The sequence below is a fragment of the Somniosus microcephalus genome, chromosome 5 (assembly GCF_052327205.1).
Source record: "Somniosus microcephalus isolate GS21.2 chromosome 5, FLI_Smic_1.0, whole genome shotgun sequence".
NCBI classification, from domain to species: Eukaryota; Metazoa; Chordata; class Chondrichthyes; order Squaliformes; family Somniosidae; genus Somniosus; species Somniosus microcephalus.
In genome coordinates, this window is record NC_140991.1 from 44,646,148 (window position 1) to 44,659,259 (window position 13,112).

Below are 13,112 nucleotides of genomic sequence, written 5' to 3' on the forward strand. Positions count from 1 at the left end.
AAAGTGGATAACCTCACATTTATCCACATTATAGTGCATTTGCCATGTTTCTGCCCAATCACCCAACCTGTCCAAATCGTACTGGAGTTTCATGACATCCTCCTCACAGCACACACGCCCACCCAGCTTTGTGTCGTCTGCAAATTTGGAGATATTACATCCAATTCCCTCGTCCAGATCATTAATATATATTGTGAACAGCTGGGGTCCTAGGACCGATCCTTGCGGTACCCCACTAGTCACTGCCTGCCACTCGGAAAACGACCCGTTTATTCCAACTCTTTGCTTTCTGTCCGCCAACCAGTTCTCTATCCAAGTCAATACCTTGCCCCCAATCCCATGTGCCTTAATTTTGCACGCTAACCTCTTATGCGGGACCTTATCGAAAGCCTTCTGAAAGTCCAAATATACCACATCCACTGGTTCGCCCTTATCTATTTTACCAGTTACATCCTCAAAAATTCCAATGCATTAGTCAAGCATGATTTACCTTTTGTAAATCCATGTTGACTTTGTCCGATCCTGTCACTGCTTTCCAAGTGCTCTGCTATTACATCTTTTATAATGGATGCTAGCATTTTCCCCACTACCGATGTCAGGCTTACCGGTCTATAATTCCCCGCTTTTTCTCTGCCACCTTTTTTGAATAGTGGGGTAACATTAGCTACCCTCCAATCCATGGGTACTGTTCCAGAGTCCATCGAGTTCTGGAAGATGACCAGCAATGCATCTACTATTTCTAGGGCCACTTCCTTAAATACCCTGGGATGTAGATTATCAGGACCTGGGGATTTATCGGCCTTCAGTCCCATCAATTTTCCTAACACCATTTCCCTACAAATACTGATTTCTTTTAGTTGCACCCTTTCATCAGACCCTATGTTCCGCGGTATTTCTGGGAGGTTATTTGTGTCCTCCTTTGTGAAGACAGAACCAAAATATGTATTTAGTTAGTCTGCCATTTCTTTGCTCCCCATTATAAATTCCCCCGATTTCTGACTGCAAGGGACCTACGCTTGACTTCACCAATCTTTTTCTCTTTACATAGCTATAAAAGCTTTTACAGTCAGTTTTTATGTTCCCTGAAAGCTTACTCTCATTCTATTTTCCCTTTCTTAATTAATCCCTTTGTCCTCCTTTGTTGAATCCTAAACTGCTCCCAATCCTCAGGATTATTGGTTTTTCTGGCCAATTTGTATGTCCTCTCCTTGGATCTTATGCTATCCCTAATTTTCCTTGTTAGCCACGGTTGAGTCACCTTTTTTGTTTTATTTTTATGCCAAACTGGGATGAACAACTTCTGTAGTTCATCCATTCGGTCTTTGAATGTTTGCCATTGCCTATCCACCGTCAACCCTTTGAGTGCCATTCCCCAATCAATCCTACCCAACTCACTCCTCAGACCATCGTAGTTTCCTTTATTTAAATTGAGGCCCCTAGTTTCTGAGTCAACTACTTCATTCTGCATCTTAATGAAGAATTCGATCATATTATGATCGCTCCGACCCAAGGGGCCTCGTACAACAAGATTGCTAATTAATCCTTTCTCGTTACATAATACCCAGTCTAAGATGGCCTGATATCTGGTTGGTTCCTCGACATATTGGTCCAGGAAACCATCCCGTAAACACTCCAGGAATTCCTCCTCCACAGTATTGTTACTAATTTGGTTAGCCCAATCTATATGTAGATTAAAGTCACCCATGATGACTGCTGTGCCCTTATTGCACACTTCTTTAATTTCCCTTTTAATGCCATCCCCAACCTCCGCCTTACTGTTTGGAGGTCTATATACCACGCCCACTAATGTTTTTTTCCCCTTAGTATTTCTCAATTCTACCCATACAGATTCCACCTCAGCAGAGCTAATATCCTTCATTACAGTTGTGTTAATCCCTTCTTTAACCAGTAATGCTACCCCTCCTCCCTTTCCTTTTTGCCTATCTTTCCTGAATATCGAATACCCCTGGATGTTGAGTTCCCAGTCTTGGCCGGCCTTGAGCCACGTTTCCGTAATCCCAACCAAATGATATTCGTTTACCTCTATTTGCGCAGCCAATTCATCCACCTTATTACAAATGCTCCTCGCATTAAGACACCAAGGCCTAGAAATTCAGTTAAGGCCCGCCAGCAGGCTAACGCCCAAAAGTTAGCGCTGCGCGCGGAGCCCGTTGCGACTGCCAGAAATTCACTTTTAGCGCCCCAATTCGGAACCGGGCGCTGTTCCAGGGTGTGCCCGCCTCCGCTTGGGGCGCTGAAAGTGAATTTCAGCGCTCCAGCTGCCGCTGCGCCACCCGATGCGGTGCGGCAGGCTGGGGTACTGCAGGCCTCCTCCTTCTCTTAAGGAGGAGCTGCCTGCAGCCGTGAGATCACCGCTGGATTCTGCCAGCAAATGAGCCCAGCACCACAGAGAAGTGCCGGACTCACGGGAATCAGCCACCAATGCCGCGGGGGGGTGGTGGAGGAGGCCGGGGAGGGAGGTGCGGGCAGGCGGCCGCCGAAAAAGCTGCCGGCCGCACCTCCACCTTAAAGCGCCCCAGTAGCGCAGCAGTACGGCCCCGTTTCACGAACGTTGTTCGCGGCCGCTGCAGAAGAGGCGGCCGCAACTAAATATGGGGTTTGGGCCGGAAGCGGGGCAGTACCGGGGCACTGCGCACACCGATGATGTCATCGGTGTCGGCGCAGCGCTACCGGCTACCGCCGCCATTACCGCAGCGCTGAATATCAGCGCAACCTCTTATACTGGCGCAGAAACCCTCTTTAGGCGCCAACTGGGCACAAAGCTTGCAGCGCCCAACTGAATTTCTAGGCCAAAGCCTTCAGGCTTGTTTTTTTAACGCTCTTAGACCTATTAGAATTATTATTTACTGTGGCCACGTTTGATTTAAACCATTGATTTCTCTGACTGCCACTTTTGTTTTTCTCCTTCCTATCTTTTGCTTTTATCCTTTTTTCCCTTTCCTCTGTCTCCCTGCTCAGGTTCCCAACCCCCTTCCATTTTAGTTTAAACCCTCCCCCACAGCACTGGCAAACACTCCCCCTAGGACATCGGTTCCAGCCTGCCCAGGTGCAGACCGTCCGGTTTGAACTGGTCCCACCTCCCCCAGAACCGGTTCCAATGTCCCAGGAACTTGAATCCCTCCCCCTGGCACCATTCCTCTAGCCACGTATTCATCTGAAGTATCCTTCTATTTCTACTCTGACTAGCACGTGGCACTGGTAGCAATCCTGAGATTACTACCTTTGAGGTCCTGTTTTTTAATTTACCTCCTAACTCCCTATATTCTGCTTTTAGGACCTCATCCCACTTTTTACCTATATCATTGGTGCCTACATGCACCACGACAACAGGCTGTTCACCCTCCCCTTCCAAGATGTTCTGCAGCCGCTCGGAGACATCCTTGACCCTTGCACCAGGGAGGCAACACACCATCCTGGAGTCTCGTTTGCGGCCGCAGAAACGCCTATCTATTCCCCTTACAATTGAATCCCCTATTACTATAGCTCTACCACTCTTTTTCCTCCCATTCTGTGCAGCAGAGCCACCCCTGGTGCCAGGAAGTTGGCTGCTGCTGCCTTCCTCTGATAAGCCATCCCCCCCAACAGTACTCAAAGTGGTATATCTGTTGGAGAGGGGGATGGCCACAGGGGACCCCCGCACTACCTGCCTGCACCTAGTACTCTGCTTGTTGGTCACCCGTTCCCTTTCTTCCTGTCCAACCTCTACCTGCGGTGTGTCCAACTCCGTAAACGTGCTATTCAGGATGTCCCGCGCATCGTGAACGCTCCAGTATGCATCCAATCGCAGCTCCAGTGCCGCAATGCGGTCTGTCAGTAGCTGCAGCTGGGTGCACTTCCTGTACATGTAGTTGTCAGGGACACAGGAAGTGTCCCTGAGTTCTCACATCTCGCAGGAGGAGCAGATCACGGGGCCGGGCTGTCCTGCCATGACTTACCCTTTGATTAATTGAGTTTAAATTAAATCAATCAATCCCACTAATTACACTACAGTTAAATAGTTTACCAACAGTCCCCGCTATACCAGAGAGACCTTAGAAACTATAAAACAGAGTTAAAGTTTAAAAAAGAGAGAAATACTCACCAACCAATCACTTACCTGCTTCCTGCTGATGTCACACTTGGATTACTTTTTACCTCTCTCCCGGAACATGGATTGGTCGTGCCTCTGGTGATCCCTCGCAGGTCCGCTGCCTCTCCGGTCCTGGTCTTCAAACACTCTCTTCCTCAGGCGACCGAAGGCTGCACTGGCACACTGAAGGTGGTGTTGGACTTCGTCATCGACGTCTGCCATTGTTGACAGTAGGCTCCCGAGGTATGGAAAGTGGTCCACGCTATCCAAGGCCTTGTCATGGACTTTGATAATCGGGGGGCAGTACTGTGTGGCGGGGGCAGGTTGGTAGAGGACCTTTGTCTTACAGATGTTTAGTGTAAGGCCCGTGCTCTCGTATGCTTCGGTGAAGGCGTTGACGATGGTTTGGAGTTCGACCTCCGAGTGAGCGCAGATGCAAGTGTCGTCTGCATATTGTAATTTGACGATAGAGGATGGGACGACCTTGGATCTGGACTAGAGGTGACGGAGGTTGAACAATTTCCCGTTTGTTCTGTAAATTAGCTTCACTCCAGCGGGGAGCTTACTGAGGGTGAGATGGGAGCATTGCAGCAAGGAAGATCAAGAAGAGCATTGGTGCGATGACACAGCCTTGTTTGACCCCGGTCTCTACATGAATTGGGTCTGTGGTGGAACCGTTGGTCAGGATCATGGCTTGCATGTCGTCGTGAAGCAGGCGGAGGATGGTGACAAACTTTTGAGGGCAGCCAAATTTGAGGAGGACACTCTATAATCCCTCACGGTTGACAGTGTCGAAGGCCTTTGTGAGATCAAAGAAGGCCATGTACAGTGGTTGGTGCTGTTCCCTGTATTTCTCTTGTAATTGACGAGCGGTGAAGATCATGTCCATTGTGCCCCTTAGTGGGAGGAATCCGCATTGCGACTCTGGGAGAAGCTCTTCAGCCACTGGGAGAAGGCGATTGAGGAGGATTCTTTTGATGACTTTCCCTGTGGCAGACAGCAGGGAAACTCCTCTATAATTACCGCAATTGGACTTGTCACCTTTCTTGAAGATGGTCACAATTACGGCGTCTCTGAGATCCCCTGGCATGCTCTCCTCCTTCCAGATAAGAAAAATGAGTTCATGAATTCGCGCCAGTAGTGCTTCTCTGCTATGCTTTAGTGCCTCGGCAGGGATTCCATCTGTTCCTGAGGCCTTGTTGTTTTTCAGTTGTCGGATGGCCTTTTCAACCTCATGCCGGGCTGGGGTTGTGCTGAGATGGTGGTGGGTAGCATGCTGCGGGATGGAGTTGAGGACACTCGCGTCGAAGACAGAGTCTCGGTTAAGGAGATCTTCGAAGTGCTCCTTCCAGTGGGCACTGACTGCCTCTCTGTCCTTGATGAGTACCTCTCCGTTCTTGGCCCGCAGTGGGGTAGGGCCTTGGGTGCTTGGGCCGTAGATGGTCTTGACTGCACTAAAGAATCCACGCACGTTGTGGTTGTCGGCTAGCTGCTGGATCTCCTGCACTTTCTCCACCCACCATCTGTTCTTTCGGTCGCGAGTTTTTTGTTGGACCTCGGCCTTCAGGCGTCTGTAGAGCTGCTCCCAAGTTTATACTGGTACCCTTATTCTCTCTCCCAGTTCACACGAACACTCTTATCCCAACAACAACTTGTATTTATATAGCGCTTTTAACATAGTAAAACGTCCTAAGGTGCCTCATAGGAGTGTACTCAGACAAAAATTGACACTGAGCCAAAGCAGCAGACATTAGGACAGATAGCCAAATGCTTGATCAAAGAGGTAAGTTTTACGCAGCGTCTTAAAGAAGGAGAGGTGGAGAGGCAAAGCGGTTTGAGGATGGAATTCCAGAACTTAGGTTCTAGATGGCTGAAGGTACGGCTGCCAATAGTGAGGCTATAGAAGTGGGGGATGCACAAGAGGCCAGAGTTGGAGGAATGCAGAGTTCTCGGAGGGTTGTAGGAGGTTACAGAGGTAGGGAGAGGTGAGGCCATAGAGAGATTTGAACAGGGGGATGAGAATTTTAAAATCGAGGCGTTGGTGGACTGGGAGCCATTGTAGATCAGTGAGCACAGGGGTGATGGGTGAACGGGACTTCCACCCCCCTGCCTTCCAGCCAGCTCACATTGATATTTTTCTTCTCTCCCCACCCTATTAATGCTGGTATCTTCTTCTCCCCTTCTATTCCCTGGTCACACTGGCAATATCTCCACTCCCTCTTGTATGCTGGCAGTCTTCTCCCCTCAACCTTCCCAGTTCACACCAACACCCCTACAATCTCCCCCTGCCAGAAATTATGGAGGCACTCCTTGAGTTCCCCTCGGCCCCCAGTTCACATTGTCTTGTTTTTCCTTGATCTTTTTCCTTCAGTCTTACCTGGAACACATTTGCAGTATGCAAATTTGCAAAATATAAATGTCAGAGCAGAATTCCAAATGTACAAGTAATGTACGTCAGAGACCAAGAGAGGGGGTTAGAATTCAATGCAAGACTACAAAGTTGACATGATTATAAGTGATATGAACTGAGTCGGTCATTTTAATCCATTTTAAATAACTTTATTACTTATATTAAATCCATACTTTTATTAGATTATTTTAAGTAAACTTAATTGTAAAGAAAGTGATTGTATAACATAGAGAATGTATGCCATGAAGATACATTTTTTGAAATATTTAACAATTTATGCTCTCTTTTAGGAATATAAGTGATAATTATTTAAGCTTAATAGGTAAAGGAGCTTTTGATCATCTGTCTTCAATAATCTACTTGTAAGTATGTTTCTGATGTTATTACTAAAATCAAGATAACTAAAATGTTAATTTAAAAAATATTTACATTTCTATATATGTATGTGAATTATTTAAAAAAGTTTTTACACTTTTGTGCTTCATTACCATCCTGTTGACTGATACTTTTATGTATTAAATTGCAGTTTTGAATATTTAAATTTAAAGTTCTTCTGTGGCTTAGGAGATAAATGCGTTGCATGTTGTAGTACTGAAACATACAGAGCAGAAAGGTCCCATCTTTGATCATTGGCCTAGGCTGAGATAGCTGATCATATTTGAGACAGCAGTATGAGGCAATACAGTTAGCCTCCTGGGCTTGGACAGATAAAAACAACCTGCTGCTGAACGTGAAGCAATGACTGCTGGTGGAAAATGTGGAAGTCTGTTGACGGCTGGATGGATTTCAGATTTGATATTTCCCAAGGTTGAATAGTCTGCTGCTCGCCACTGTCTGGACTCGCATAGGAAGAATGGCTAATAGGGCGATAGGCTGGCACCCAGCAAACCACACTCCAGCAATGATTCAGTACTTTGTGGAAAGTTAGGGAAATGTTTGACTCCTAAAAAATATTCTTTAAGCTATTTGAAGTGCTTTTTTGGATCAGGACATGCACACTTAGCTCCAAACATATGTATGACTAAGTAAATTCAAATCTGTAAAATTGACTCCTTGTGTGACTTCTCCATTTTCAGAGATGTGACCTTCCCCAGTGCTGTGCTCCATTACCAGTATTTCCATTTCTCTACCTCAATGTATTATTGAAATCCTTTTTAATTGATACACTATTGAGATATTCTCAATTTACTTGTGTGATATTTTGGCATTTGTACTTTTATTATTGAAGTGTAAATTGAAGTGAAGATAGATTATGAAAGTAAATTAGCAAAAAATATAAAAACAGATAGTAAGAGTTTTTATAGTTATATAAAAAGAAAAAGGGTGGCTAAAGTAAATGTTGGTCCCTTAGAGGATGAGACCGGGAAATTAATGGTGGGAAATATGGAGATGGCAAAAACACTGAATGAATATTTTATATCAGTCATAACAATAGAAGACACTAAGAATATCCCAATACTGGACAAACAGGGGGCTAAAGGGGGGGAGGGGTTAAACACGATCAAAATCACTAAGGAAGTGGTACTCAGTAAAATAATGGGACTCAAGGCGGATAAATCACCTGGACCTGATGGCTTACATCCTAGGATCTTGAGGGAAGTGGCGGTAGGGATTGTGGATGCATTGGTAATAATTTTCCAAAACTCCCTGGACTCGGCAAAGGTCCCGGCAGACTGGAAAACTGCTAATGTAACACCCTTATTTAAAAAGGGCAGTAGACAGAAGGCTGGAAACTATAGACCGGTTAGCCTAACATCTGTGGTAGGTAAAATTTTGGAGTCCATTATTAAGGAGACAGTAACAGGACATTTGGATAATCATAATTTAATAGGACAAAGTCAGCATGGTTTTATGAAGGGGAAATCATGTTTGACAAATTTGCTGGAGTTCTTTGAGGAAGTAACATATAGGGTGGATAAAGGGGAACCAGTGGACGTAGTGTATTTAGACTTCCAAAAGGCATTTGACAAGGTGCCACACAAAAGATTATTGCTTAAGATAAAAAATCACGGGATTGGGGGTAATATTCTGGCATGGATAGAGGATTGGCTATCTAACAGAAGGCAGAGAGTTGGGATAAATGGTTCATTCTCAGACTGGCAATCAGTAACTAGTGGTATTCCGCAGGGGTCAGTGCTGGGTCCCCAACTCTTTACAATCTATATTAACGATTTGGAGGAGGGGACCGAGTGTAACATATCAAAGTTTGCAGATGATACTAAGATGGGAGGGAAAGTAGTGAGTGAGGAGGACCTAAAAAACCTGCAAGGGGACATAGACAGGCTAAGTAAGTGGGCAGAGATTTGGCAGATGGAATACAATACTGGAAAGTGTGAGGTTATGCACTTTGGCAGGAAAAATCGTAGAGCAAGTTATTATCTTAATGGCAAGAAACTGGAAAGTACTGAAGTACAAAGGGATCTGGGGGTCCTGGTGCACGAAACTCAAAAGGTTAGTATGCAGGTGCAGCAAGTGATTAAGAAGGCCAATGGAATGTTGGCTTTCATTGCTAGGGGGATAGAATATAAAAATAGGGAGGTATTGCTTCAGTTGTACAAGGTATTGGTGAGACCGCACCTGGAATACTGCGTACAGTTTTGTTGTCCATACTTAAGAAAGGACATACTTGCTCTCGAGTCAGTACAAAGAAAGTTCACTCGGTTAATCCCGGGGATGAGGGGATGGACATATGAGGAGAGGTTGAGTAGATTGGGACTCTACTCATTGGAGTTCAGAAGAATGAGAGGCGATCTTATTGAAACATATAAGATTGTGAAGGGGTTGGATCGGGTGGATGCAGGGAAGATGTTCCCGGTGATGGGTGAAGCTAGAACTAGGGGGCATAGTCTTAGAATAAGGGGCTGCTCTTTCAAAACTGAGATGAGGAGGAACTACTTCACTCAGAGGGTGGTAGGTCCATGGAATATGCTGCCCCAAAAAGCTGTAGAAGCTACATCATTACATAAATTTAAAACAGAAATAGACAGTTTCCTAGAAGTAAAGGGAATTAAGGGTTACGGGGAGCGGGCAGGAATTTGGACATGAGTCTAGGTTCGGATTGGTCATGGCCCTGTGGGTAGCGGAGCGGGCCCAGGGGCCGTGTAGCCTGATCCTGCTCCTCTTTCGTGTGTCTAATTCTGTTACATTCAGGAGATGGTTCTGTGATAGTGGATTGGCGGTTAGGATCAGATCAGCCATGATCTTATTGAATGGCGGAGCAGGCTCGAGGGGCCGATTGGTCTACTCCTGCTCCTATTTCTTATGTTCTTATGTTCTTATTTTGCAGTTTGTTGAAGGGCAACTCTCAGACTAGAAAGCAGGGGGGTAACTTGTTGAGTCTGTGTTTTCAAATGTAGTTATGCTGAATAACAGGACACAGACTACAGAAATAATTAAACAGGTCTTCAGTGATTGAGGGTCAGGGCTGAACTGGGATACACTTTGCTCCACAGGGTTTATATACCGGTGTGGTCACCACCGGTACTACAATGTACAGGAGCCATCAAAAAGTAGTCCATCACCTTAAGGTATCCTCTTAAGGTGGTACAGGTTACATACACTACAATTCCTCCCCTTTTAGCTGAACAGTGTACACCCCAAATTAAACATTACATGGATAACATATATACAATTTTCACACAAAACTGTTCAAAGATTCAGTCTCTGAGGAGGCCTCCTGATCCGGGCCGGATAACGCCTTTCAGGGGTCTCTGGTTCTCGTTGCTGGGATGACTCATCCATTTGATCTCCTATGGATTGAACATCATCATGTACGTTTGAGTCTGAGGTAGATGCTACAGGCTCAATAAATTCTTCAACTGGTGTCTCTGCCGTAGACATGGGGTCGACCCTTGTTCTCGATTCTACAAGTTGGTCAGCATGACGTCGTATTACGTTCTCTCCAACGTCTACCGTGTACATCAAGGGTCCTTGTCGGGCACGAATTGTTCCGGATTGCCATTTATCATCCCTATAGTCCCTGGCCAACACTGGTTGTCCTATTTCGAAACTACGAGTGGCCTTGTTATTTACATGCTGGAATTGCTTGTTTTCAACTTCCCTTCGCACATTGGGTTTTAGCAAATCCAACCGGGACCGCAACCTCCTGTTATAGAACATTATGGCAGGGCTTTGATTTGTCACTGCATGCGTGGCGTTTCGATACGCCATCAGGAAATTGTCCACCTTGTGTTGTCGTGGAATATGGTCTTCGCTCATGGCCTTTATCGCCTTTTTGAACGTTTGTACAAATCTCTCGGCCAACCCATTTGTAGCCGGATGATATGGGGCAGATGTATAGTGTTTCACTCCATTTTTTTTCATGAATTTCTGGAATTCTTCTGACACGAACTGTGGTCCGTTGTCTGAACATATTTGTTCCGGCAACCCATTCCTTGCAAATATGGTTCTTAGAACTGCGATCGTCTTCTCAGAGGTAGTGGTCGACATCTTAATCACTTCTGGCCATTTAGAATGTGCGTCTACTGCTATCAAAAACATGGAATCCATGAATGGACCTGCAAAGTCGATATGCACACGTTGCCATGGGGTTGAAGGCCATTCCCACGGATGCAGCGGTGCAATTGGAGGTGCATTTTGAACTTCCTGGCACCCTGAGCAGCTTTTAGTCAGATCCTCTATTTGTTTGTCGATACCTGGCCACCACACATAAGCCCTAGCAAGGATTTTCATCTTGACTCCCCCCAGATGACCTTCATGCAATTCTTTCAGAACTCTCTCCCTTAATTTAGGAGGAATAATCACCCTTGCTCCATACATCAATGTTCCTTGACAGACGGACAGCTGTTCTTGTCTGGCTGAGAATGCTGGTAACAGTGGGTCGCCATGTGCTGGCCATCCCTGCACTGTCAAATCGTAGACCCGAGACAGTGTCGGGTCGTTTTGGGACTCTCTCTCAATACCCGCATCGGTGACTGGTAAGCATTCTATGATGGTCGAGTGAAATATGTCGACAGGGTCAACTGCCGGTGCCTCTTCCGCTGTAGGTAGTGGCAGGCACGACAGCCCATCAGCATTACCATGTTGCTTTGTACCTTTGAATTCAATATCATATTGATGTGCCCCTAGGAAAAGGGACCATCTCTGAAGCCTCTGTGCCGTCATAACCGGAACACCCTTCTTAGGGTTAAAAATGGAAACCAACGGCTGGTGATCTGTCAGCAGCGTAAACTTTTGGCCTTGCAGGTAATGGTTAAATTTCTTAACTCCCCACACGAGGCTGAGAGCCTCCCTATCTATCTGAGCATAGTTGCGCTCTGCGGAGGTCAATGATCTGGATGCGAACGCGACTGGCCTTTCCAAACCATTTGGAAACTTATGTGAGAGCACTGCTCCGATACCATATGGAGAAGCATCACAAGCTAAGCGAATAGGCAGCATTGGGTTAAAGTGAGCCAACACTTCCTTAGAGGTGATCAGTGCCTTGCTTTTTTGAAAAGCCCGCTTACAATCATCGCTCAACTTCCATGGTATTCCCATTTGCAAAAGAGTGTTCAGCGGCTGTAACACCGTGGATAAATTTGGAAGAAACTTGTGGTAATAGTTAACCAACCCAAGGAACGACCTCAACTGGGATACATTTTCCGGAGCGGGAGCTTTCACAACAGCTTCGATCTTGTCAGGTGACTTATGGAGCCCCTCCTGGTCAATAACGTGGCCGCAGTACGAGATTCGCTTTTGAAAGAACTCACATTTCTGGCGATTAACTCTGAGCCCATATTCTTTCAATCTGGTGAGCACCTGCTCCAAATTCGCGAGGTGATCCTTATCATCATCTCCTGTAATCAGAATGTCGTCCAGGTAGCATTGTGTGCCTGGAATTCCCTGCAATACCTGCTCCATGGCCCTTTGCCAAATCGCTGGAGCCGATGCCACTCCAAAAAACAGTCTATTATACCGATATAAGCCCTTATGTGTGTTGATCGTGAGATACTGGCGTGACGCTTCATCAACTTCCATCTGTAGGTACGCCTGCGCCAGGTCTATCTTGGTGAAGTGTTTCCCGCCAGACAGCGAAGCGAAGATATCTTCAATCCGCGGAATCGGATATTGTACCGTGTGAAGAACCGGATTAACAGTGATCTTGAAATCGCCACAGATGCGAACCTTCCCAGGTTCCCCCGGCTTGTTGCTCAACGAACGCTTCATGACAGGAACAATGGGTGTGGCCCATTCTCTCCAGTCCACCTTTGACAGTACTCCTGAACGTTCTAGCCCTTCCAGCTCTGCTTCCACAGCAGGTCGTATCGCATAAGGTACTGGTCTGGCTTTGAAAAATTTTGGGTTTGCATGTTCTTCAGCCTTGATATTTGCCGTAATTCCTTTCATAGATACATAGATACATAGAGATAGGAACAGGAGTAGGCCATTCGGCCCTTCGAGCCTGCTCCGCCATTCAATGAGATCATGGCTGATCTTCGTCTGAGATCATAGCTGATCTTACCAGTTCAGTACCCCGTCCCCGCCTTTTCTCCGTAACCCTTAATCCCCTTAGCCTTCAGAAATATATCCAATTCTCTCTTGAAAATATTTATTGAATTAGCCTTCACAGCCCTCTGTGGCAGGGAATTCCACAGGCTCACCACTCTTTGA

The 13,112-nt window shown here is 46.0% G+C and overlaps 1 protein-coding gene across 2 annotated transcripts in view; it reads left to right on the forward strand.

Moving 5' to 3' along the window:
- LOC147117022 (uncharacterized) overlaps window positions 1-13,112 on the forward strand; it is a 242,969-nt gene that overhangs the window by 172,752 nt on the left and 57,105 nt on the right. For both annotated transcript variants that reach the window (XM_085987596.1, XM_085987597.1), the window contains one exon: window positions 6,791-6,862. In XM_085987596.1, coding sequence (XP_085843722.1) covers window positions 6,791-6,862 — 72 coding nt within the window. The remainder of the gene's footprint in view (window positions 1-6,790; window positions 6,863-13,112) is intronic.